Source organism: Molothrus aeneus, chromosome 2 (assembly GCF_037042795.1).
Source record: "Molothrus aeneus isolate 106 chromosome 2, BPBGC_Maene_1.0, whole genome shotgun sequence".
Taxonomy (NCBI): Eukaryota; Metazoa; Chordata; class Aves; order Passeriformes; family Icteridae; genus Molothrus; species Molothrus aeneus.
In genome coordinates this window covers 47,282,801-47,310,482 of record NC_089647.1, presented here as the reverse complement: position 1 = coordinate 47,310,482, position 27,682 = coordinate 47,282,801, and the positions used below count along the sequence as shown (strand labels likewise).

Genomic DNA, 27,682 nt, shown 5'->3' with positions numbered 1-27,682 from the left:
TATAAACAGTCAAACAGCCAGTGCACAGTCTGGGTCATTTTGGCTTTCATTCCATTGCCATGCATTCAACAGCAGTAACCTAGTAATTTTCCCTCACCTTACAAGGAAATTGCGAAAATATACTAATGATGGCTGGAATAGACAATCTGCCAAAGACTTAGGTAATTCACTCCCTGGACATAAAATACAAGGTACAGAGCTGAAAACTGAAGTTAAAGGAAAAAGGACAGCAAGTACTGTTCTTTCTGTGTTTGTGATAAGAAATAATTATAATCTTTGCTCACTTCAGTAGGTGTCTAGCTAATATGCCATAAGGGTCAATCTACACTCATACACAGTATCCTAATTTGGATTTTTGCCAGGTTTTGACTGAGTCACTAAAATTTTTATTTTAACGCTGCTCCTTGGATCTATATTGTATGTAGAATGAGGTAGGGAGTAAAATAGCCTTAATAACACCACAAGACACAGAGCAAAAAAACATATCCTTTTTTTAAAAGACTGGTTCAAATAAAATCACTTGTGTTATCTTTAGTGTTTGTATGAAAAGCTTGGTTGTTGAACCACCTCAGGTCCCAAGCAGTGGATGCAAGAGCACATGACAGACATGGCTTGCTCTTCCCTGTCCTTCCTCCACCTACAAGCAAGCTCATCCTTCCTCCACTGTGCTCATTTCCTAGCAGGGATTTTGGGAATCCAAGGCTCCTGCCCAGTTTAACAAGGCAGAAACACAGTGAGATATCTGGAACCAGAGGCATCTAGAGGGATTTCCATCACGTTTTGGCTGCTTAGGATGGCTTTCTGGGGAAAAGAAGAAATCTTTTTTGAGGTGCAAGTCAGTGTAAGAAACAGCATTAAATCTTCTTTTGTATTATATATGTAATCCAAAAAGAGCTCTGATGGTCCCTGGGTTTCCATACAGCTAAACAGAATGGAATTAGTGTAGACCTCTAGTGCTCTATCTTCAAAAACTTGCCAACTTTCCCATTAGGAAGGAAGAGACTCTATGGGCAAATTACAATAATTTCCCAAAGCTATTCTTCAGGAAGCAAAAAAAAAAAAAATATTTATTCAATTCAGCATGTCTTTTTCTTTCTAAACATCCCTATTTATAATACTAGCAGGTGATCAATATGCTGGAAAATACTGGAAGAACACAGCAACAACTTCCAGTAACAGCTAAGATATCACAACAGGATCACTGCCAGAAACAGTCAGGTAAGTTTATTCCTAATGATCACACATTGTTTTAGGATTTATTTCTTATTTGAGGCTTGAGAACTAACTTCTGGCAGCAGCAAATATGTAAACAATCACCACTTGGCAGACAAAAGCAGCTGTCTAAGCTGCAGAAACTTACCTCCTGCAGAAACTTCTCGCTCATCGGACCGAAGTGATGACCTGGGGGCCTAATGCCTGACACTACTAGTCCAGAACCGAAGAGCCTTGGCTTCTGGAGGTCAGGTTTAAATTTGTCGTAGAGGACACCGGCGGGCTTTGGCTCCCCTCCGCTGGACGCCTTCTGCTCGGCAGGGACGGGCACGCTGCACGCGGCACCGTCGAAGGGCAGCCCCGCCGGCGCAAACAAAGGGTCGAGCTGCTCCATCGAACGAGGGCTTCTCCTAATGTATGTGATGATCTTAGGTCTCACAGGTTTGGGCCGCGGGATAGCAGGCTTCATCTCAACACCTTCTTCCAGCTTTTCACTGCAGTCACTGTCCACACCGGCCTTATCTGTGAGGGAGCCCTTGGGGTGGACCAGGATAGGTTTTGGGATGGCGCTGCTGCAAGCAGTCTTGATAGGCACTTTAGGGGATAAGTTTAACAACTGTGTGCTGTCAATGGGAGGTAGGACTGAGGAGGGTGACAATTTGTCATCATGAAGTGCATAAAGGTCCTTCAAATTACTGTTTGATAGTGTGGGCTGACCATTAACATCCGGCGTTGCCATTGGGCGCACAGGAGTTGGGACACATAAAAAGACATCAGCCTTTGTTGGAATGTTACAGCTCTCTGGCGCTTCCTCTGGAGGCTGTTTCTCTACATTAGCTGTTTCTTTACTTGAATTGGAAACATTTGAGGTTTCCACATCACTGCTGTGACTGTCAGGTTGTTGGTTTGACACTGTCTCTGCACTGCGCGCTTTGTGATGTTCTGATGGATCAGAAGCAGGCACAACGGCATCCTCCGTGCTTTCTTTGACTAGCATCAGTTTATTCTCATTAACTTCCAAGGGCTTGCTGTCAGGTGGATTAATATCATGTAAAGAAGATATCTGTTCACCAACTGTTTCAGTGCAACCTGTGTCAACTTCATGCAAATTTTTGTTTTTTCTTGGTGTCACTTTGATGCTGGATTTACTACTGCAGGTGAGTGGAAATATTGTTTCCATTTCCTCATCAGTAAAATATTCCTCACCAGCCTGGCTGGTTGCCCTGATGTCACTGTCATTGCTTCCTCTTCCTTCCCTACTGGTGGTGATGTTATCATGTTGCAATTTATCATCAGGATGAGTTACTACCTGGCTTGACAATGGGTCCTCTACTTTATTATAGGTGTCATGAAAATGGGATTCTTGAATTTTTGACATGTCAGACCCAGAGCTTTTCTGTTCCTGCACTGCTGTATTTTCAGATCTTGGACACCCCAGGAACTCTACCAGCATAATTCTCTCTATCTTTTGTGGATAAGTATTTTTATATTGTAGAGATGGTGCAGTCCTAAGCTCCAGTTTTTTGCTTTTATCACCCTGACCTAATTGTGCTTCTGATTTACTAGCAACCTCATTGAGCTTAACAGCTGAATGTTGAGAATGAGAAGTATGCAATGTGCTTTCAATGCTAACATTTGGTACATTTTCTGGTTTACTTGTTTTCTTGTTCCCTGAGGTAGATGGTGTGGAATAAAATACAGTCTTTTCCTCTGAGGTATTGTCAAGTGGACAAAACACCATCCCAAGAAAATGATCCGTGGATGTTTTTTGGGATTTCTCTGTACTTCCTACCAAGTGGTGAGACCTGTCAATGGAGTCCAATGATGCAGAAAGCAGACGTTTGCACGACACACGACCAACGCTGTCTTTTGCAAATGTTTCAGGCTGAGGAGAAAATTTACTTGGTCTTCCCAAAGAAAGCCTTTTTATTCTCTCCACCTCCACAGTCCTGGACATTTTTCCCTTAGGAATGTTCTGGGTGAAGTCAATATTACCTTTGGAGACAACCTCCAGGTTGGCATCATTTGTGCTACTTTTTAAATTGGACAGACTTTGTCCTCGGCTAATCCTGATATGCCTTGATATATCCTTAGCTTCACTGGTCCTACAGTCTTTCCCCATTTCCCTGCTTGTGGTGGAGGGCAGCTTACTCTCCTGTGTACTGGTGTGACAGGTTCGAGAGTCTTTGAAGGTCAGAAGTTTATTCTGCTCTGTAGGCACATGAGTCACTTTCTCTGTTCCTCCAGAGTATATATTCCCACTCTCATCTGTCAAATCATGTTTCTTAACATCCCCATCAGTGGCTCTAACTTTTGTTACAATTTGGTTGGCATTGGTATCCCCAACATTCACTATGCTTTCATTGTTGTTTCTTATTTCACTGCGGTTGTCGTGAAGCTGGGAATAACATGACTTGTTTGGAATTAGTGGAGCACTCATTTTGAAGCTTCAAGCTTTGACTGCTTTTTTTTTTCTTTTTTTTTTTTTTTTGGCAGTTCTAATTAATGAGAAGATGTTTTTCTCTACCAGGTTAACTTTTATGCATACTTCAGTTATATATTTAAATTAGAACTGTTCAGTAGAAAATTCATCATCAGAAGGCTTGAAGTCTCTTCTCAGAGTCACATTTTTCTGCTGCTCAGTTGTCTTTTCTGCAGCTCCTGGACCTAGGAAATCTTTATGATGTGCTGTAGAGAGGTTCAACAAAAGCAAAATAGATCTGCCAAGTTCCCTCTGAATGAGAGCCAGTTAATCCAGCCAACCTAAGGGGAAAAAACCCAAACACAAATAAAACAAAAACCCAAACAGACAACATTACACTGATGTCAGAAATCATGCTAACTAAATTAAACTTCAAATCAACAGCACTCCCAGGTATAAACCCAGGACAGAGTGTTTTCAAACACTTTAAATGCTGTTTCAATTACACTTTTGCTCCCAGCAAAAGTTCTTAGTGTAGGACAGATCTCTGACTCGAAAAGTTACACAGCAAAAACTGTCCTGGTTAGAGGAGTGGTTGTTACTGTTTTTAAGACACATAGGTTTACAACTGGAAATAGACAAAAATAGCCAGGTGAGGATGGGATCCAGTCTTGAGGGTCTAAACATTTGCATATTGCTTCAACAATTATTACACCAAGAGTGGCTACTGAAGCATTTAAAGCATCACTGTACAGATTAGTCATCAATAATAAAATTCCAGGTACACAGAAGTTGTTTATGGGTTTCTCTCCTTGCCTTGTAGAAATCACTGCTGTTCTTGCACCATCACCCCACCCCCTTCAACATTTCTTAGCTAGATCTGTAGATTCCAAGAAAGCAAAAGCTATGGCTGGAGGCCTGCAAAGAAAAATTCTATTTTTTCTCAGACAGATGAATGTGTGTATTTTTAAATATAGAGAATTCTACACCAATCCCAATACAGTGCATCTCTTTTTTGCTCCCTCACATGTTTGGCTTTGGGAGCCCAGATTTTGTCTTCTATCACCTCCAACAAGATGAAGGTGAGATTTCTGTCTGTTTCATGCCTAAATTCACTCTCTGAGATATTTCTTGCACCCTGTGTGTTCACACCCTTCATCATAAAGAAACATGGACACTGGAAACTGTAACATGCTCCACATTTCCCAGAAGCTGGAATTCAAAGCACTTGTGATACTCCCAGCTGTGCTGGGTTTCTAGCCAGGGGCTCACAGGGGCACTAATTAGAAGTGCAGAATAAGTCCAGTGCTCTGTCTACAGCATCTGGGTGCCAGTCTGGATCCCTGTGTTCACTGAAAGCATCTTTACACACAGTGTGCAGAGAGACCATGCTGGTGTGCTTCAGAGACCAGACCAAGCACTTTGGCTTAACGTTGCTAGTACAAATTTATTAACATGAAGGTCAGGAAAGACCTGGCCCCTCTCAAACACAGGGCTCTGCTCAACCTCAGGATGCTGCCAGTTGAGACTAACCCCTTAAAGCTGACAAGGATGGACTCTATGCACCCAGCATTCCAATTTCATCTCTTCTTGTGACATCCAGCCTCAGATTAGGGATGTCAAAGACTTGAAGAATCTACTACATTCTTACAATTAACACCCATAAAATTACCCAAAGATATTTTCTTTTTTTGCAGAATACTGCCTGCTTAACTTTGTAATGTCTTTTATGACTACCATTACAATAACTACACAGCTTGTAAATAATACAAGGTTCTGCTATAGAACATACAAGACTCCTACTAAATTAATATAAAAATATAATGTATTTTCCTATTAGGGAATACAAACTTTGGAGCTTGGTTCAGTCAATGTGTTGAACATTTACATATTGTGATAGGCCCATTTGGAAGTAAGATACATGGTTTTGTGTTACATTTGGGACCTTAGATTTGATCATTCTTTTGTAAATAGCTGCTATTTTAGAAGCTTTGGCTTGGGTTTTCTGCAAGATAGTTTATTTTAAATGGCACTGTCCAGACTCAACTTCACTATGCTCTTTGGAGTCAGTGAGATGAAAAGACTCAGCTGTGTCTGGATTCTGCTGGCTCTTCCTCTATGTTTTATTACTCACCTCTCTTGACTGATGTTGGCTGACACACACACATCTGAAGTCACTCCCTGCTGTGCAGGAATGCTCTGAGATGAGAGGGACAGGAACCTCCAAACTTCAGATGCCCTCCTCAGAACAGGAGAAGGGAGTAAGAGGAGTCTCAAGCCCAACAAAGACAACACTACATCACTTAGCAGCATATCACTAGGGACTCTGGACAAGAAACATGTCTGCAATCTTCAAGACTGAACTTGGCATGTGTAAGGATTTATATGGATGAAATTTTCTTGATACTGTATAATGTAAAAATATCCCCTCTGAACCACTGAGAGTAGAAAATGAAGTCATAGCTCTCCAAGTCACAGCATCTTGGCAGGATCTATAACTGTATTTGTGGAAAAAAAACCAAAACAAAAACCCTTTACAAAGTGATGTGAACAAGCTAGAGAGTGGAACAAAATTATATCCACCAGACTATGTTTAGCTATGAATCCCACAGGGAGAAGAAAAGTTCAAGGAGCCAGAAACACAATTAAATACTTCTGTTTAACTCCAGCCATATCAAGTTCCTTCTAAGATGTCTATCTCTTATGAGACTCTATTTTAAACCTGAGCCCATTTAATGATGATCTAGGAAAGAAGCCTACAAGAGTTTCTTCCCATCTGATATTGCAGTTCCTCCGCTACACTCCAAGTTACATTTGGCCAGCAGGTCTCACCCTAACCTCTGGAGACATCAGGAGGAAGGAGAAGCTGAGCTGGATAACTTTTGCCCCAGGACATGCAGCAGGGACTGCATCAGCAGACCTCAAGTTTGTAGAATAAAACTGGCTGGAAAAAGAATGCAGCAGCCTGCTTCTGAATAGTAACAGCAGTGGGTTTTTTGGTTAAACAAGCAGTGTAGAAATATTGTTATCCTCAATAGGAATTGAAAAAAAGAAAAATTGTGAAGAATTCCACAATATTGGTTGTTCTGTTTTCAATTTGTCACAAAAATAGAACAGCAATAATTATGAGATATGCAAAGGAATTATCAAAGCACGTGTACAAATAAAAATGGGAAGAAAGAAATAAAACCTGAAACATGTTGAGAATTTTGCTTTCTCTATAAACATTTCCTAATACAGGCTGTTACAGCTGCTTACCCATCCCAGTACTGAGAGTCTAAACCCAGAATATTTACAGCAAGATACACCAAAAACATCTGGGTGTTCTGGTAACACTGTGCATGGCTTAGACTGATTGCTCTTTCAGTACCATGTGTATGAGAAGCACCTGAACACTTCATTTACCATCTGCCACTGAACTGATGCCTCTTGCTACTACCATAAAGCAAAACAAAAGAAAAAAAAAACCCCAAACAACAGAAAACAATGAGTTTGTAAATTGCTGGGGCAGAGCCAGTAGCCTGTGAAAGGTCAGCCATGGGCCAGCCACCCCTGTCAGCTGCCCACTCCTGCAAGGCAAAAGGTCTCAGCCCAATGGGGTAGTGGGTTGTGCTGCCCAAGAAATAGGATTACACAGGCAGGTTGTTCACCTGGAGTAGAGAGGCTTCCAGGTAGACCTCATTGCAGCCTTTTAGTACTTGATAGGAGCTTATAAAATGGAGGGAAAATTACTTTTTACATAAGCAAATATTCACAGGACTAGGATAAATGAAGAGAGATTTAGATCAGATATTGGGAAAAAATTCTTTACTGAGAGTGGTGAGGCACTGGAATACGTTGCCTACAGAAGTTGTGGTTGTTTCATCCTTGGAAGTGTGCAAGGCCAGGTTGGACATGGCTTCAAACAACCCCATCATTGGAAAGGGTCCCTGCCCATGGCAGGGGGTTGGAACTAGAAAATCTTTAAGGCTCTGTTCAACCCAAACTCTATGATTCTATTCTACATGGGGGGAACCTGTGCACCAGCCCACTTGACAATGACTCAGGGAGGAGTCAGGAGGCCTGATGGGGTGTTTGTCCTCACAGAAGGCAGCTATGACTGCTTGATCACAACTCAGTTCAAAGCACAAAGTGAGAAATCTCCAGCCATTTTCCTCAGAGGCTATCATGAGATCAAGAGCTCCAAGTTTTTAAACTCCCGGAGCATCCTGGACAAGGGCTGAGCACAATCTCCAGCTCTGCTGCCCCTCCGCACAAGCAGCACACATCCAAAGGATGAGAGTCTTGGATGCATTACAATACCCACAGATCTCCTGCAGAAAAAGACCCTCAGGAAGAAATCTTGGCCCACGAGAAAGACACTGCTGTTGTCTGACCAGTGCAGTGATGCAGGGAGATGGAGGAAAGCAGATGAGGAATATATTTGCATGAGGTGGGAAACAGATGCGGTTTTTACAGTTACTACAGAAAACAGAACAGATGCCTCCTGAAATGCACAGTTGTCCCAGGAAATGCCACTGGGGAGGATTGGCAAACCAGGCAGAGCTTCACTGAGGCCTTCTCTGGCAGACAAGATACCACCACATGCTATGCCAGCCCTGCAGGCTGCCAAGAGCTGAGCCCACAGATGAAACAAATACAGCACTGGATGGAAAGGAGGTGGGAATATCTCCTTGGGAAGCCCAAATCTTCATGAAGAACTATTTCTGATGGTGACAGAAGCTGAAAGCTGATAGCAGGATATTAAAAAAAAGAGCAAATAAACCTTTTGGAGTGGGTAACATACAATTGGAATTAATTAAAAGTGGTAGAAAAGTGCTCACCCAGGCATGTGATAATTTTGTTAATGTGATTTGGAAGGGTGAGAACTAAAGATTTGGATACAGTCCCCGACAGCTTCTATTCATAACAAAGCAGACACAGCTGTTTGAGGAAATTACAGCATAATCTCATCTTTGGCAGGTCCTGTGGAAATGTTGCTGTCTGTCATGAAGAGGACAGTACTTCAGAGAGACAACTTTCTGCCTGACAAGCAATTAGAACATAGGCAGAGAAAAGATGATAGAGCAAATCTATCAAATTTTTACACACTGGAAAGTGGCAGGAGGGCAGTTCTAATTCAAAAGTAAAACTGAAATTATTTGAAGATATTAAAAGCTTTTGTAGAGTGCAGCTCTGTAGCATTTCCAGAATTTCCGTGTTTTAGTGTGTCTAATGTCTCTATAGTCAATAATTTTTAATGATTTCATTATTTACATGATTGCATATTTTATACCTTTATAAGTACAATTATAAAAACTGAAGATAGAACAACTTATGGTTTCATAGGCCAAGGCAATTTTTTCTGGTATACTTTAATTTTTATTCAATAATAAAACAGATTTCATTTTATCAAAATAATTAATAAATTTATGCTGGTCTATCAAACCAAATCAATCAATCAAGGGTCTACCTAATCAATTTATGCTGGTCTATCAAATTTTATAAAAATTATTATGAGCAAAACAGACTTCAAACATTTGCCATATTTAGCTTCAACGTTTTCTAAATCAAACATTTTCATTTTCAGTTCCAAATAATATTTCAAATTTACTTCATCTTGCCAAGATTTTCAAATGGCTAATCAGGTAACACAGAAAGGTTACTTCTCCTACCCAAATCGGTATTTTTATTTTCCTAAGTAACAGGGTGATAAAATGCCCAGTGGAGAACTCCTGGTTCTTGCTTCCACTAGACTTAGGATGAGCCATTTCTTTTTGGCTCTCTTCCCTGTATTTCCAGAGAGATTTTTGGGTCAAGCCTTCAGTAATACAATTTCCTTATACAACACACCTGAGAGATCCCCTGGAAGCAGCATCACTTCCAGTTTGCTGGAAATCACCACAACATGCAACACTCCTGAAAGCACAGCCAAAGGCAGAGGTGCTAAAGCAAGGTTGTCCCTTCACCTTCCCAAAGGAGGGGACGGGGCAGGACGTGAAACAACAGGACTGAAAAATAAGCTGCCAGCATGAGACTCCAGGCCTGGAGACCACTGCAGCAGCTGGCAGTGCCATGATGGCTTGCAAGTGCAACTTTCCTTTCTGAATACACTGAAAAAAGCCCGAAGGAGAGGTTCCCTGTTAGAAGCACTTCCATGCATCCTCAGCTGCCTGTGTATGGCAGCTGGAGGACACCAACGCAGTGGATGGAGCAGAGGGGATGCACTGCTTCTCCTTTGGCTGAACACCCCTCTTTAGCACTGCAGTAGTTTATCTCACAGGCCCTACTGAGGATGGAAACAACCACAACCATGTGCTCTTGGCTAAAGAAACCTGAGTTTTCATGGTCATCCTGGGGAACACACCCACAATTTTTCCTGCCATGGCAGTGGCAATGGCAATGCGAGAGCAGAAATTTTTGTACAGCTTCATAGTTTATCTCCAGTTACTCTGTGGGGTTCAGTATGTCTTCAATGAAAACTTATCAAAACCCTTTCCAAATAATGTATATAATTTTATTTTCTTAAGAAACTTGTAAATGTATGAGTTTGGGGGGGGGGGGGGTTTGTCAAAACTGCATTTTGTAATATAATACTCTAAAAATTTATCACCTGTTAGGGCTGAATTCCCAAAGTACATTATATGGAAAGTATCCTGCTGACTGCTATTTCAAAGGAGTACAAGATTTGGGATTAAAGATTTTCATTATCAAAACTGACAGATTATTTTCACTATTAACATCAATCAAGTCTCCACCAGGCATAAGCCTGAATAGTTGTTTTTCAAGACTTCTTTATTTTTACATTTCTACTTGCTTTCAAATATCCACTGTTGGATAAGACAACATACTCTGATATAAACAATCCTATTAATTAGTTATCTCCAAAAAGGCAGAAGTCTCTGTCTTAGCAATGGCAACCAGGAGGCTGATTGATAATCACAGCAACTAACCTTTGAAAAAAATATCTGATTTTATTTTAATTCCAAATTAAATTTAATTCCAAGTGCACCTGGCGAAATGTTTAGTAACAGCTCATACTTTCTGGGGCCCAATGCTGTTCAATTTGAGGAAAGAAAAACAAGCAGCAGAACCTCAGGGAAAGCCACTGTGAAGACAGTATCAGATAAGGGCATCCTGGCTTTTTAAGTAGTATGAGCTGGTAAATCAAGCAAGGCAACACCTCAGCCCAAGCTATGTGGATCTTTATTGCCACAGCCATGAGCAAAACACAGGCAGCACAAGGAAAGCTTGAATCAAAAGCCCAAAGGAGAGAAAATTGTCCCTTATCACCCCAAGGCACCATAAAGCAAATGAAAATGGCAAGAAGGAAAGCAGTAAAGAAGTTTTCTTGGACAAAAAATACAGTCAAGGCAAAAACTGATTCCTCCCAAGCAAGTGCAAACAAACGGAAGAAAAATTATGTATCAAATAAAGTCCTGCTGCCACAGTGCAGCCCATCTGTTACATGCTGAGACATTACCCAGGGGTCAGCCCCAAACAGGAGGCATGGGGACAGCCCTCTGCACTCTTTCTTTTGCCCAGATGCCAGCAGGGGCACCACACATGCCCCACTGCACCCCTGAGCACTCCTGGGCACGGTGCCACTGATGGAAACAGGAGATTGCAGTGAAGGTGAGAGGCACCATCAGCTCCTACTGCTCTCTTTCAGAACAGAGGGAGCAGCAAAGGGATTCTGCCCATCCTTTCTGGTGCCTTTGCCTCCCAGAGCCCAGCCAGAAACTTTCTATGTCCCTCTCTATCCAAAAACATGAACTGCAGTTCATCATAAAATCTGCAACATCTGGATGGTGGATGCATGGGGCCCCAAAACACTGCTTAATTTATTTCTGTGCAGCACAAAATCTTGACACAGAAAGGGGATTGTGAAATGTTTCCAAAATGATCATTGTTTTTTTTGCTAAGACTGCTAAATCCTTCCTGGCTTCCAAAAAACATCTGGGAGACAGAAATAAATAGATTTAGTTGTAACACTCAAACATGAAAAAAAAGTTCATAAATTTGCTTCCTATTGAGCAAAAAACCCAGAAACTCAGAAGCTTTGTCTACTCCAGCAAATTTACCCACTGCTGATAAAGCAGTTACAGCTGATACTGAACTCAGTTTTAACTTCGAGTGTAGCCAAGGGTAAACTGTCTTTCCACATAATTTCTTGAATTCTACTGAATTCAACAGCAGGTAAATGTGTCAGTTCTCAACTGAATACCTAAATATGAATTTAGAACCCTAATTTCAGATTGCTAGGTTTGCACATTTCAGTTTGAACCACAACCAGCTCTGTAATGCTGTCAAATTTCAGAAATGCTACTGCAGTCAAAATTTCTAAACATTACTGCAATCCATCAGTAAAAACGGAAACAAATGTGAAGCATTATCAGAAAATTCTGCTCATTTGCTTTAACCTCAGTAAAAAACATTTTTGATAATTTGACCCATATTTCCAAAATGCCACTGTATTTCCAAAATACAGATCAAACATTGGAGATTGGGAAATCTACATTTCCAAAATGTAGATCAAATTATGACTTGTGACGATAGACCTAAGGGAAGGAAAAAACCGCTGTTACTTTGTTTTAAAAAGCAGTGTCAGGATGAAAACTGTGTTAAAATCCAGACTGGATTTTACCAGAGTAGCCTGGTCACAACAGTTACTACAACCAGCTGAAGGGCATCTCAGTGTGGTTTTATTCAGGCTCAGTAAAGTACATAAAGTAGGTTTCCAGGTGTAACTCCAACTATTAGTAAGGTAGGAGGAACGTATACAATTATTCCACTCAGGCCACTCTGACTGAGAAGCTGGAATTTCAGATGCCCACCTGCACCACACGTCTGTGGAGGCCAAGGGCACAGGAAGGAGAACTGGCAGGGGAGTTCTCACCTGAGAGCACAGAAGGCAGAATGCAAAATCTTAATATTCAGAAAGGTGAAGCACAACTAATGCATTATCCTCCTGCTGCTACTGGTCCTGAAAGTGTACTACAAGCACTCCACAGCCAGCACTGCTCTGTAAACAATTAAATTTGCTCCACTTAAAAAATTTTGTGTATGTTGCTCAAAAACACTTAGAACAAATTGTCTGTCAAAAGATTGCACCCCCATTTTCTTAAATTAACAGAAATTAAATTCAGCTACAGCACTCTATCACCATGCATTCCAATCAGAAAGGCTTGTGCACTAAGGGATTGTTTTCCCTACTGTATTTTTCAACATCAAATTTATATACAATAAAATTACAGGATTTAATAGCTTTTGTTTATTTTTTTAATGCTGTTAATTATCATCCAAAGTTGTGCCCCAGGCATCTCCTGTACCTATCAGATACAGATCAGCTGAAAATCAGCAAGCCCCCACCTCCTCAGCCCGAAGAGAAAGGGATGTTTTGAGTTCAATGTTTCAACTTGCAGTAATCCCACTCTGCACTTACCCCAACCATACACTTGTTTTCCCTCCCTCCTTGTGAAGTTGGGAAGAGGTTCAGGCTTTGAAGCATGTGCCAAAGAGCTGGGCTTTCAAGGCAAAACACTGAAATCAGGTTAAAAAAAAAATGGGGTGCTGTAAAGGAAGCACCTGCAAATTCCCTTCCTTATTCATCCAGTTTGACTGCATTTGCAAACTGAAGGAAGAAGGATGTGGTCTCCCAAGGAACTGCTCAAGACTTTCCAGCTTTGCTGGTGGAGCTGGCTGGGGGATGAGTGCTGGTGGAGGACAAGCTGAACATGAGTCAGCAGTGTGTTCTGGCAGCAGCCAAGGTTAACCCTGTGCTGGCCTGCTTTAGCCAGAGAGTGGCCAGCAGGTCAAGGGAGTGACCCTGCCCTCTGCTTGGCATGCATGAGGCACCGTGTCCACGTGTGGGGCCTCAGGCTGCTGAGGCTGAAGAGGATCCACAGAAGGGCTACCAAGAGGCTTACAGATCTGGGGCATAAAAAGCATGAATACAAGGCCAAGGGGTCGGGGTTGTGTTAGCCTGAAAGATTGGAGCATGGGAATGACCTAATAGCTTCTTCTCAACTGCCTAGAAAGGGGAATAATAGAGAAGGCAGAGCCTGACTCACCTCCTAGGTGTTCAGCCAAAGGAAAAGAAGCAAAAAGAAAATCAGGCTGCAATAAGGAACATAAGAGGAATGTAAGAAATGTAAGAGGGAAAAAATGTTATAATTACAGAGGTTATAATGACACTGGCACAGATCACCCAGAGGGGTTATACAGTCTTCATCCTTGGAGGCTCAAAAGGGTTCTGAGCATCCTGACCTAAAATTGGTCCAGTTGTGAGCCTGGCTTGGAGTAGGTGAAGTCAGACAGAAGTCCATTATTTTTAATCAATTTTTTCCATGGTTCTGACAGCAGCAACTTCAAAGGGAGAGAAATTCCTTTGGCAAGGACACACTGCTGGAAATGCCTCTGAACAAGACACAGTGGGGCCTGAAATTATTATTTTTATCTGCAATAAAGTGAATTTTGCCCAAAAACAGTACCCAGAAAATGTAGCAGCAATTATTTGCTCAGCACTACAGGAATGGAGAAGAATGACCTGTACTGTAAGGCTACTTTGCAGTTAAAAGCCCCAGTTTTGGGTTAGAAGAAGCAATAATGCTGGAGCCACCAAGGATGTGGCAGAGACAGGGTACCTAACATTTACCAGTGAGTTACAGTAGCTCAGGTAAAACTGGCAGGCACAAGTTCTCAGCCAACAGGAGAATACAATCCTTCTTCATGCCACAATATTTATTATTAAATCTATTGAGTTTTCGGTTGGCTCTATCTCTCCTGGCCAAGGCATTTCACAGTGTGGCCATGGTTAGACGACATAAAGTAAGAAGACAAAATGAAAGTGACTCCTATAAAAATCTACTCAGTGCAGGTAAATCAGTGCTACTTTGTTAGGGAGTGCATTTTCTAAAACTCAGAAGATCATTCAAAACACAAGTTTCATATATCTAAACCCTAAACTATTCATTGCAAATAGCTGTCCCAGGATTCTGCTAACTCTTGTGGAGAAAAAACTGAAGCTAAAAATGGCTCTTTACTCTAAATACCTTCCCTGCTGAACCTGGTATGTGACTGCTACACTTGAGATCCTTTTTCACTCAAAAGTGTCAGAGAAATAGGACAAGAAATTCCCTCTGTTTGACATCTGTGACATTTTTGTCAGTGAATTATTACTGCCAGAAAATTATAGTGCCTATTTGCTTCATTATGTTAAATTAATTGTTCTCCCAGTGACATACAGACAAGAATAGACTCAGCTGCTCAAATTCACTTTGGTGGAGCAAGTAAAAGTTTTAGGTTAGTTACTGGCACGATGGTGTGAGAGCAAGAAATGGTCTTGACTATGCAAGTGCTGCTCAGCAATAAAGAAAACATCCCTGAATTATGAACACTGTTTCCAGCACAAATCCAAAACACAGTACCACATTAGCTGCTGTAAAGAAAAATATTCAAGCCAAAAGCAGCACACAAAATTATGTTAAAACTTCTTTTATTCTACCTGAATCAGCACCACATTGCTTCAATTACACCCTACATTCTAATAGAGTAACAAATCCCATGCTATAAGGGTAATTACACATGTTACTGAAACAGAGGTCTTTTCTATCAGGAAAATAAGCAGAAAATCAAAAGGAACTGAAGAAATAAGGCAGACCATTTCAATCTGTAAGAAGGAGAAAAAATTGTACTACAACCAACTCTGCCACTTGCAAAATGTGTGTCTTAAGCTGAATAAATATTTAATGATGACTAATGAGTAATACTGCAAGAATGCATAGCTGGACATGGCCAGGCTTTGGTCTGAGCTGCAGCAGGGCCGTCATAATACCCACCTGCCCTTACCCCCTTCACTTATATGGGTAGCATTAAAACTAGAGGACTGCTCCTCAAAACAGAGAACTTACCTATGACACCAATGTAGCATCATCTACTTTCAGCAAGTCTGTGGGACTGTGCCTTTCATTCTCCCAAAGTAAAGAAGTCTCAGTGATCCAAAGTTGCCCTTTTTTTTTTTCTTTCTTAGTTCCTTCAGCACCCCAGAAAAAAAAAAAATTTCCAAATAAAATGTCTACTCTTGGCTTCCTTCAGCCTTATAATCCACAGTGCACCAGTAGCCAAGTAGTCAGTAATATTCCCACACTGTGTCCTTAACTGGAAAGATACTGTAGATGTTTGGAAACAGTTACAAAAGAAGACAGCCCTGGAAAACGGCAGACAACAATTTACCTACATGCTCTCAAAGAACTACAGAAGGAATGTCTTTGGACTAACTACTGTATTTTCAAATTCATTCTGAGTACTTCTAATATACATAAAAGTATTTTAGAGTGTTAGGCAGATCACAATACAACCCTCAGAAGTAGAAATGTTGCACTAATGGGAAAACTAAAGATTGCTTTTCCTTGAAACTGCAGAGATCTGCACGTCACGTACAGCTCTGAGCATGTCAATGTTTCAGTAAGAAATTGCGGATCATCAAGAAAAACACAAGATAAATGTTTAGTAGGAGAGCAGTATCCCATAATTAACCTCTGCATGCCAGTAAGGTTCATCAAACATTGTACTTAAATTTTATAAGGAGACATGGAACTATTATTAGATGTTTTTAAGAACATTTTAGACAAACCTTAGGATTTATGCAATTCTAGATTATCTTGCCTTGAAGAGGAGTGGATAATGTGACCTCCCTCCCAATCTTATTCTGTAACTTATCTGTGAAACTTTGGGAAAAAGCAATAAAAAAAACTAATATATGCAACATGGATAAATAACGCCTATGGGAACTATAAACTCCTGTCCAGCAAATGCTTCCATACATGCTGAACTTTATTATCTTAAGTCATCTTACAGATGTCAAGGGGATGACTCAGAGCAGTAAAATTATGGACATGCCACAGTGTTTGCACTGTGAGTACAATAACTCTCACTTCTGTACAGCATGAGGAAAGATGACTGTTCACACTTCTATGCTGCCTCTTCAAGAGCTTCCAAATAAAAATAATTAATGTCTGGAAACATCTGGCTAGAGAAGAGCTCTGGTAGTTTGTACAAGAAACACTTGTAGGATTCTGGACATAGAAAAAGTGATGGGGCAATGAATCAGTAAGTTTGTAATGCATTTGCACATTCATTTGGAGGGTATGGAGATGGAATAAGAAGGATCTAGTGTCAGAAGCTCCCACTTTTGCAGTCAGGATGTCTTGACACCAAATGTTTTAGGATACTGGCACATTTTTGCCATGATCTATAAAGAGACCTTAATATTATCAGTCTAGAAGTGAAGTGTTTTTGTTCAATATTAGAGGATACTTCTATACAGGTAACAAATGGATGAGTCGATGATTTGTGGATATAAATCCAATCATATACCAATTTTGTGGGGGAGTATTTCTAAGGATGGGATCTCTTAGAGCTGGTCTGGCTCTGGCCAAAGCACAGATTTGCATGATCCCTAGACAGAGTGCTAGGGATCTTCTTGGAATGCTTACACAAAAGGAGTGATAGAGGCTGTTAAAGCACACCAGGTTTGTCTTCACTGGACTAATATGCAGTATGTCAGATAACCATTTCTATAGCTTTGAGGGTGATTGCTTAGAGGGTTGGATCTGAAAAAGAAATAGCAGTTAAGCTGGTCTGTATAACATACAATATTCCAAAAGTAACACTATTAGTGGTAATAGGAAGAAAATGAGGAAAGGAAAATTAAAGTGAAATGAACATTTCTGCTACTGTGACTCAGTCCTGCACCATGAGCTTTACTAGGGTCATTTTTACTGCCTCGAATGGCACAGCACCAAGTCTATTGCTATAATAATTTAAAAGTGATTAAAAGAGAGTACTGAAAAATAAGCATCATGAAACTATTGTCCTCGTGCTACAAAATGGATTATATATGAAGCTTGTTCATTCAGTCTCATTGTTTACTTACAGTAACTTACACAAGGCAATAAGGGAATATAAATATCCAAAAGCACAGTGGAGGAATGAAAATATCCCCTTGCCAGGAGTAACAGTAAAGAAGCAGGGTGTCTCTTGGGTATTCCACACTTCTGAAAGTGAATTAACTTTCAAGACAGTTTCCACTGGTTAGCTGACAATGATGGCAATAAATACAATACAAAAACTGCAAGAGTGCCTTTCTAATAATTGTGTGGTTTGTCTTCTTTTATTTGGCAGTGCCTAAATACCATTGTGGCATTATATTAAACCATCTTACAAAAGACTCAATCAGCTAATGTACCATTGCTGGGCTTGCAAAAACAGAAGGAAGACCTATTTATAGATAGCTTCTCTGTGTTCAGTGTTTTGGGCTTTCTATTCTTTCAAGGAAGGAAGGCTGTTGCCAAAAACTACATGCTAGTATCGTTTGGCAAACTTTCTGTAGCGTTATCTGATCTGCAGAGACATTAAATCTGCACTGCAAATACATATTCAACAACTTATTAGAAGGTGGAATTTGTGGCCTATTACACAAACACATATACAGTTGATAAGACATCATGGAACAGCTGTTGTGGAGATATTTCCCCCATAATTCAATCAATACAAGCAACATATATGCAGCTGACATCTTACTGAAAAATCTTGGAAAGCTTGCTGACAGAAGTGGGTGCACACAGACATTAGCTATGCTGCCATTCTCACATACCTTAGTCCTCCTTTGCTTTTTTTTTGCACTCAAAAGCTGCATCTTACACTAACTGTAGGCTGCATTTTAAAAAGGGACTGCTTATGTAGGAGCTTTAGCATCTGAACCACTATACAGCAGGTAATTGTAGAAGTAGGAAACAGCCACGTGAAAGGTTTTCTTCCCTTGTTTGCACATAAAGTTTAAATAACTAAAATACATTTTCAGGAATGACACACTAGACGGTAAATTTCAGCCTAGATGTAGATTTTTTTTTTAATGGATGAAAAGAAATAACTTAGAGAAAGGTTTTTTTAAGACAGGAGAGTTTTTGGAAAAACAAACAGTGATAGACTCTTCCCTGTGCAACAGCAGTGGGCATTGCCATAATGTAAACACAGGATGTTACGAGCTGTGGGGACACTTCTGCAGATCTTAAATCCATGCAAAACCCATCCAAGACCTCAATTACTTCCTCTGTAATACATGTATGCCTAATCATGTTTCACCTTGCATCTTCTCTCCTTCCTCTCCCATAGTATTGACATCTAATGTCCTGTTCAAACTACAAGCATGCAGAAAATGCTTTTATCTTATCCTTGGGGAAAGTGCAAAGCATCAATAAGAGGTAACAAAGTCTCTACAATATCTATCCTGTTTATTAACTGAAAAATGCCAGCCAGTTTTATATGTTGCAGGAGCAGCAAAAAATCCAGTGGTGTGAGCGCATAAGGAGTCAGATGGTGTCTCTGATCCAATTTCTGCTATGTGATCTGAAGTCTGTACTCCTATCACAGACATGAAAGCAAAGACATACAACTGCACTGAAATGCAATCAAAATTTTTCTGCACTTTCGTCTTCCTGCACGTACTTACATTTTTAGGATGTTATTTGAAGTTATATGATTCAGCAAGGACATTTTCTGCTAAAACACAAGGCTCACAAAAACAATGACAAGCAAGAAACATTTCAGAATTGACAAGTTACATGTGTTAGGGCATTATTGATTTTGATTCTGTGAATTGATTTTTAGGATGAAGGGAATATTAGATCACAGAGACCATAGCATTTGATCATGCAGTTGAATCTTGGGTATTCAAAGGCATTGTGTGTTGACACCAAGAATGTGAATAAAATGAACTATTTCAGTGCCTGAGAAACCAGGCACAGACATCCAGGATGAAGGTATAGAAAGGCCTGAGATCCATGCACAGCAGGGAGCTGATGTGCTGCCTGCACCAACAATGGTCCAGGCCAGCAGTGATGTCCCCTGACACATCGAAAAAATGATGAGTTCTCTTGTCTTTGCTAATTTCTTCCCAGTCTTAAATCTGTTCAGGATTTGGAAGCTGAGCATCTTAACAAAGGTTCATCATCCAAGTAATTAAGAAATGATTGTTTGTACCTCTTATCTCTGTTACTCAGAGACATGTCCACCAGTGCTTCATCCCCAGTTGTTTAGAGAATGCAAAAAATCCCACAAGCTAAAGTGATCCTGCATTCCTCCCTCCTAATTCCCCAACAAATATAAATAAATCCAAAAAACATTTGGTAAATTGCATGTTAGAATAAAAATACCCCCAGATTAGTAAAGGCCACTAGCAGAAGTCCTGTATCATAAATGCATCAAGAGATTTTAAATTCTAAGCTATTACACTCACATACTTGTATATTGCCACTTGGGAATGGGTCAATATCTCAGTGATCAGAGAACACTTGAGAATTACCTGATTTTGTCTTGCTCTTACTTAAAGATTGCAGTAAGGACAGTGGAAGAAGCCATGTGTGACCAGCCTTGATGTAAACACAGCAGCTAAAAGGCCTGGGTAAGGCAGGACTCACATGAAGTTCAAATTTGTCTTTTTTTAACCCTGTGTAATAAAGGGAATTTAATGCGTAGTTCAGTAAAGATAAATGTGGACCCAAATTAAGCACCACAATAATTTCCAGTGACAGATGAATTCATACAAAGTGAAATTTCTTAAGAGAAACTTAGGAAATAAAATACCTACATTTATTAACAAGATCACTTGTTAGATATAAACTGTCCTGGCTTTAGCTGAAAGACTACACTGTAGGAAGCATATGTGAGTTCTTCTGTAGAATAGCTCTTATCACTGAAAAGAGTCTCTTTGTATCAGGTTTTGCATATAAAAAGAGATTATCAGTGAAAATTATCCTATGTGAACTGTGTTACTTTGTTTACACAGAATGTCCCCTTTAATTTTTTTATAATGAATGATATTTCAAATTCATCATGTCAGATAAAGATACAACAATTACACCTTTCAGTTGCAATTACTGCTATTTGTGCAAATGTTTTCCGCCCGTTTGGTTTAGCTCTGTTGTTGTATGAGTTACACTGGCAAGAATTTTTCCAAACAACAAAAATGCACCTTTGACACCTCACTTTTTTCATAAAATACCATCATTTATGTTCTCATAGCACAGCTCCCTTGGTGAAATTACATACTTCAAATCAAAAAGGATATTAAGAGTGTAACAAAAAGAAAAAGGAAAGAAAGGCGTGTGATAGCACTTCAGACAACACCTAGACTAAAAATACACATGGTTAGAAATGTTCCTGGGCAGTGGGGACAGCTGGCTTGAAATGGCTCATCAATCCATCTCTATCCTTCCAGAAATTATTATCCCCCAAAGGAGGATGGATAATTGTAACTGCATCCTTGAGTGTTCAAACACTGGAGATATTCTAAGGAAATGTTTGGGAGAATATTAACCTTCATGGACCAAAGTTATGCTGCCAGCCACTCCAAAGATTTAACCAGGAGGAGATCAATGTGTGTTCAGGAAGGCCCTCTGTTTATCTGCATGGATGTGGCTGGGGGGAAACACAAGAAAATGTACCTGATGAAACTGTAACTTTATGGGATCCTGTAGAGAGCCTCACCATATTCCCAGACTCCAAATCCCAGTGAAATAACCCTGAAAGGCAGGAATCAACCACTGAATAGTCATGGCCTACTACTCCTGAAATGCTTTTCCTCTGCTTTTTTGACTTTTCACTCTGGAAAAGAGCTTATGTACAAAACACTCCAGTAAAAATACAATCATACAAAAATACTTCATTTACATGATATTTGCGGCTTCAAATTTAAAAACAACCATATATAGTCAGTGGAATCCCCCAGAGTGCAACTGAGTCTCTTCTGCCCCATTTCTCACATGGTACCAAAGCCAGAGTCAAACCCTGGAGGAGATGCAGTGCCTGTCAGGAGGAGATGCAGTGCCTGGAGCACCCCATAACTTTCTGCATCAAAACGTCTTTTTCTCCCCAACTGCCTAGAGCACTGTGCAGGACAGGCTTTCATCCTCCAGATGCTCCTGAACCTTGCATAAGTTCCTGGCAAGAAATCATAGAATACCTGGAATTGCAAGGCACTCACTAGCATCCTTGAGTCCAACTCCTGGCCTTGCACAGGACACCCCAAGAGTCACACCACATTCTTGAGAGCATTGTTCAAAAGATTCTTGACCTCTGTCAGTGTTGGTTCCATGACCATTTCCCTGGGGAGCCTGTTCCAGTGCCCAGCCACCCTCCTGCTGAGGAACCTTTTCCTGATATCCAACCTAAACCTCCCCTGAAGCAGCTTCAGGCCATTACCACAGGTTCGAGACAGAAGAGATCAGAGAGAAGAGATCAGTGCCTGAATATTCACAGCAAAACATCTGCTGCCTTTAAGAGAACAGATTTTCACCCCTTTGGGGTTACTAATGCAGATCAATTTTTTTCAATCAAAATAACCCCATCAAGCCATTAAAATTCTACCCATTTTTGGCAGGAAAGTTTCTATCTTGTTTTTTTTTTAAGTAGAGATGAGAATAAGGAAGTTATGACAATGTAAGTATATTTTTTTAAAAGCTAATTCTGAAAAAGCATTTTTAAAAAGCACTTTTTTAAAATCTATTTTTTCTTTTTATTTTTTTTTCTTTTTTTTCTTTTTTTTACATTTTCCCCATAATCCAGTCAATAGTTTTTGGCCACTTTACTTGACGTTTCAGGACAAAAGGGTCCAAGTCAGCCAGCATAAAGCCACACCATGACCTACAAAGAAAGTGCAAAGCCTGTATTCATAAGCCTTGTCCCACAACGGATGCAAGGACAACATCAGCGTGCTGAAGAATATTTGCAGAGACAGCACAAGGAAAGCTGAGAGAAAGCAGGAAGGCAGGAAACAGTTCATCAATCTTAATGGATAATGAGATTATTTCTTAAAAAAATGAAAGAGAAGAAGTGTTGAGAAATCCATTATTTGCAATGAAAGGACAAATAAAAGAAACTGGAATAGGCTGATAACCAAGAAGATGACAGGGAAGTACAATCACAGAAGAGAAGGAAATTGCACCCACTTGCAAATAACAATTCTTGCCTTTCTCAGGCAGAACTGTCACTCACAGAAAACCCTTTGGATTTTGGAGAAGTTGAAAGAAAAAGAAAGAAAACCACAGTGCATACAATCAAGACTTAAGAAGTGAATAAAGTCAGGCTAAATAACACCCTGTTACACACTGTTTCCCAGTGTTTTGCTAAAAAGGACACTCTGGAGCAATCACATTCTGTTCTCATCTGATCTAGATACTGAGAAATTCTTCCCTCTCCTTGCTCTCTTGCAGACTTTTCTTGCATTAATTAATTTTCTTTGCAATGAGTTCCAGACTGTGACCCTTGCACCTACCTGGAAACCTAAGGAGAGAGCTGCTTGTCTCAGAGAGGTCCCCAGTGGGCTGGGGAGCATCTGTCTGCCCTGACTCACAATCAACCAACCTCCATCATTTTCTCCACCAGCTCCCAGCCAGCCTGGCCTAGCCCTGACCTCCTTGGCAAGAGGAACATTACACTCAGCCAAGTCCTGGCTTAGCCCAATCCCTGTTTGATCAGCGGAAGATTACGTTAGGAGCTGGGAGCTTTGCTATCTGAATGCAGCATGTGAGCACTCAGGCTGGCTTCTGCCTTCCTGCTGCAATTACTTGATAATCACCATCAGCACACACCTTCCACAGGCACCTCCCCTGCAAAGGGTCCAAAGCTCTCCTGCCATCAGCCCTTTCCCTGTCCTTGGAAAAGGGATCGCTGGGTGAGGAATTGTGGCATGAGGCCATTATCCTTATCACATACAGGGGATGTTTTTTGAGAAATACAAATGCAAGCAAAGTGATTAGCCATGGCTGTGCCCTACAGAAATAAAACTGCTTCCTTCAGATAAGAAAAGTAGCTGTTTTGAATGTGACTTCACCTTATTCTGTGCTGCTACTCAAATCAGGGATGTTATCTTGGAGACAAGGACAATAATGAAAATAATGTATTTCCATGATTTCCATGGTATCAATATTATCTTGCTTAAAACCAGAAAGTTTTACAAGAGAAAGTCTGATGTCACGTCTGGCACTGGTGGCTGTGTCCAGGTCTGTCCTTGTTCCAGCACTTGCTTTCTGTGGCAGTCAGTAAGCTCACAACACTTTTGTCTTGCCCTCATGGATTTGTAACACAACAGCTCAAACCCAAACACTCAACAGCTAGAATCACTGGAATCATAAAGGAATTGCAAGTTTCTGATGTGATGCAGCCAAAACAAAGGCAAATGGAATATTAGGGAAGCTTTTTCAACACAGACTCACAAATTTAGGTGTCTCTGTACAAAGCACTGTGAGATACTAAGTGACCCAGTTGGCAAGCCATGTTCAGTGCAATATGCAGATAATGACATTTAAGGTAACTGAGGGAGGTATAAACCTCTTTAGGGAGAAGAGCAAAGAAAATGTGGCTTGTTTAGTCTAGTCAAACAAAAGTAGAGACAGGCTGATTTCTCCCTCTCTAGGGGAGCATAAGGGGATTCATCGAAGAAAAAATAGTATGAGAATGATACATGAGAGAAGATATTTAAATTTGGGTCATAAAAACAAGTGAGTACAACATGGCAGTCAATACAGCTAGGTAGAAAATAGAAGACAATTCCCAGCCTTTACAGCAGAGACTTTTGCTGTCCAGGAATTTCTAAAACATAAAATGGGAAAATTCCGGAGGGATTAGATCATGTGAAACTTGTGGCAGGTGGTGCAGAACTCATGGACCAGAAAGTGCCCTCCAGGTAGGTATCATAGTGAAGCTCTACTAAGAAAAAGATTTGATCCTGCTATTGGGAGTCCTTGCCTATCAACAATCACAAACCTGCACACACAGCCACACAGCTCTGATGGGACCAGGGCTCTTGGCAGAACTGCATCCCTTTGGGAGCTCTTGTGCAGCCAGTACACAGATCCCTTGAACATCTTAGCAAGGCTCAGATTTGGATTCCCTGTCCACACAGAATCAATCTGCAGCTAAGCAAACACATTGTTATGATCCTTCTCCATTACCAGAAACAATTATTTCCTGCAAGAAGTCATTCCATTTTCTTTTCAGTCCTACTTGGCACACAAAAAGATCAAAGCAATGTATTTAAGCAGAGAAAATTTGGAAAGAAGTCTAATCTCATTAATTTGGAGAGACCTCAGAGATCAACTGTTAGAAGAATGTAATAAAATACATTACAGATATTTCACTTAGAAGTATAGATTAGTGAGGAGGTATTATTTGAAAAGTTGCAGCACAATGTTAGGGTTGGGGGAAACAGGGAGAGATTTGCCTAATCTTTAGTGATACAGGCCTTGCTCATTCCTGGCTCCACCTCAGTCTTTGTTAAAAAGAGTAAACTGAATGCGTGCCGAGTAATCTATAAGACCAGATCCTTTATTGCTTTAGCACCTTTGAATTCATTATTGGGGATTGATTCACATGCTGCAGATTTCTTTAATAACCTGCTTGATTAGCATGGGCCACTAAGGACATCCAAGAAAAAACAGAATGAAGCATAAAATCAAATTACAAAAAACATAGACATGTATCCTCCATTTCTTTTTGATTCATGGTGAGCTCCCCACAGACTTTTCTCTCCTATTTTGCCCCTCACTTGCCCTGTGTGTTTAAATTGTTTGACTTTTTGTTAGTCAACGTCTGTTCAAGACTCGCCAAAAGACTGTGGTATTTGGTCAAAGACTGTACAAAACTGTCTGTACACTCCTTGTACTTCCCACAGCAAGGTCCTGTTCTCAGCTGGATGCTCTGTGAGGTAATGAAATATAAATAGCAGCTGGAAAGCTAAGACAGAGCACTCAAACCTCACATGCAGCCTACTCCATTGCACAGACATAGCTCAGACACACAGGGCACCATCATGCTGTGAGGGAGCAACAGATTTAAATCATCTGTGATGCTCAGGTTTATCCTGTCTAATGCTCAGCCATTCAGCTATTTAGTGGGAAGACATTTCATACTACACGTCTCAGGGTCATTCCAATTTTCCTACCCTTACATGTTGCTTAAGCCAATCCAAGCTGCTGTGACAAAAGGCTTGTCCTGTATTGAAAGGAAAAACGCTTAGAGAATCTGGAGCAAGGAACAAATGTGAAAAAGAGCCCCAGTCCTGTAATCCAGAGCAGGAGCACCAGGCAGATATTTGTGTGAGAAAAGGGGTCACCAGAGCACTGAGCACAAAAAAGTGAGATGATGAAAAATACTGTTGAAAACTGTGTGGATGGGGACCTTAAATTTAAATCACCATTGGTACTAAAGCTGTTTATTACTAGCTCATGTCCTATCTGCATTAACCTGCAACAGCCTATCCTTTGCTTTTATATTGGTAAAAGTGACTAGAATCAAGATCTAGGACTTGATTTACTTGTGATCCATCACTCACAACACAACATAGTAGCAGATAGTCTTAGTTATGTTTAAGACTGAAATCTCAATTGGCAATCTCCCAACCAGTACAGTCTATTCCCTATTCCATCAGGATCCACCAGGAGCTGCAATTGACTGCAGTCTGTTGCTGTTAAAGGCCAGCATTTGTAGAGTAAGGACTGTGATGAGAGGCTGGACTCATCTCACCTTTCTGCGAGCATCTACAGCTGAACTGTCACCTTAAGTTCCTTTCACAAACAATAGAGAAAATTAAGTATTTTCAGGGCATAACTCATTTAACTCATCCCATGTACCTACCTCAGACTGAGATGAATGGATTTCTCTGCTGAGTTAATGCTGCCTGAACCACACCTGCTATCTGTGGTTCAGACCTAGACACCTGCAGTGCAATCTCTGCATCTGGCCAGAGTCTCAGGCTTGGGGGTCTGAACTCTGGCCTCAGGACTCCAGCCAATGTTAGTGAAGGGCAAATCACTTCATCTCTGTAGAGCAGAGTTTCTTTCCAACGAACTTTTTCTGTCCAGGATGTAAGCATTGAGTTTAAGCAAGTCATACGGGCATACTCTGCAACCAGCTGAGAGAAGAAGGCTCTTCTTGATGGAAATTCAAGTTAAACTTGTGGCCTGAATCATCCTGACTCTTTAATATGGTTAAACTCAGGTAAATCTTGGCTCCCTGTTTTGCAACAGTATTTCTTACAGTTAGAATGCTGGATCCTATGGGCAGGGCTCTGGAAAAGTCTTTGAAAAACAGGTTTGACTCCTTCAAGGAAAACCACTACCCAGGTTCCTGGTAGCTGAATGTAAATCAGGCAGTCAATCTGCTTTGTAAAGTACTCATCTTGCAGTTCAAGAGTTTGTCTTCTGTAGAAGAGGTGACTCAGCTTGTATGTTAACTACCTTGTACTTAAAGCCACACAGAGGTTTTAACACATTCTCTGGGAAGCCACACACTGGGAACAGAGAGCTGCTGCACCAGCAACAGATCTGATTCTCTGGGTCATCACTAACTGTCCTGTCAGCATCATTCTGGCTCTACAGCACAGGTGTCCTCATTGGGGTAGGATCACCTCTTCAGTCAGAGTCAGGGTTAAGCAGACCCTGCATTAAGAGCCAGCCTTTGACTTACACTGTGCTAGAGCTCTAAGAGACTCATGCAAATAAGGAAAACCTTTGCCAAATGCAAAGGTAACAAAAGGGAAAGAAGACAGGTTTTATTTGGCCATTCATAAAAGGTTTCTAGGTTGACTGCAGCAGTCGTGATAAGAAACACTGAGTGACTGTACCCCTGAAGCAATTTAATAATCTAAGATACTGAGTTCAGTAGTCTCATCTTACCTGTTCCTTTCTCAATTATGAGAAATGATGTTTTTTATGTACTAACTTTGGGGTTTGGGTTGGGTGATACTTCTGAGAGCAGTGAGGAAAATCCATCTCTTTCTCCCAAGCAAGAACACCCTTCTCCCTCAGGACAGCAACACTGCTTCATTTACAAGGTGCTTCTTTCTACCCCATAAACCTTACCTTTTCCATTTTATCCCAACCAACTTTCACAAATTCTACTACTTTCCTCTGTTTCTGCCCTCAGAGTATAAAAGTACTTATTTTTCCACACAGTCATCCACCCCAAAACCACTTTTATCTTACATAAAGTCCCCAGTGTTCTTTAAACTCT

General features: G+C 40.7%; 1 protein-coding gene across 3 annotated transcripts in view; it reads right to left on the bottom strand.

Annotated features, from left to right (window-relative positions):
• MTUS2 (microtubule associated scaffold protein 2) overlaps positions 1-27,682 on the bottom strand; it is a 262,354-nt gene that overhangs the window by 155,543 nt on the left and 79,129 nt on the right. For all 3 annotated transcript variants that reach the window (XM_066544874.1, XM_066544873.1, XM_066544876.1), the window contains one exon: positions 1,361-3,975. In XM_066544874.1, the coding sequence (XP_066400971.1) occupies positions 1,361-3,652 (2,292 nt within the window). In that variant the 5' untranslated portion in view covers positions 3,653-3,975. The remainder of the gene's footprint in view (positions 1-1,360; positions 3,976-27,682) is intronic.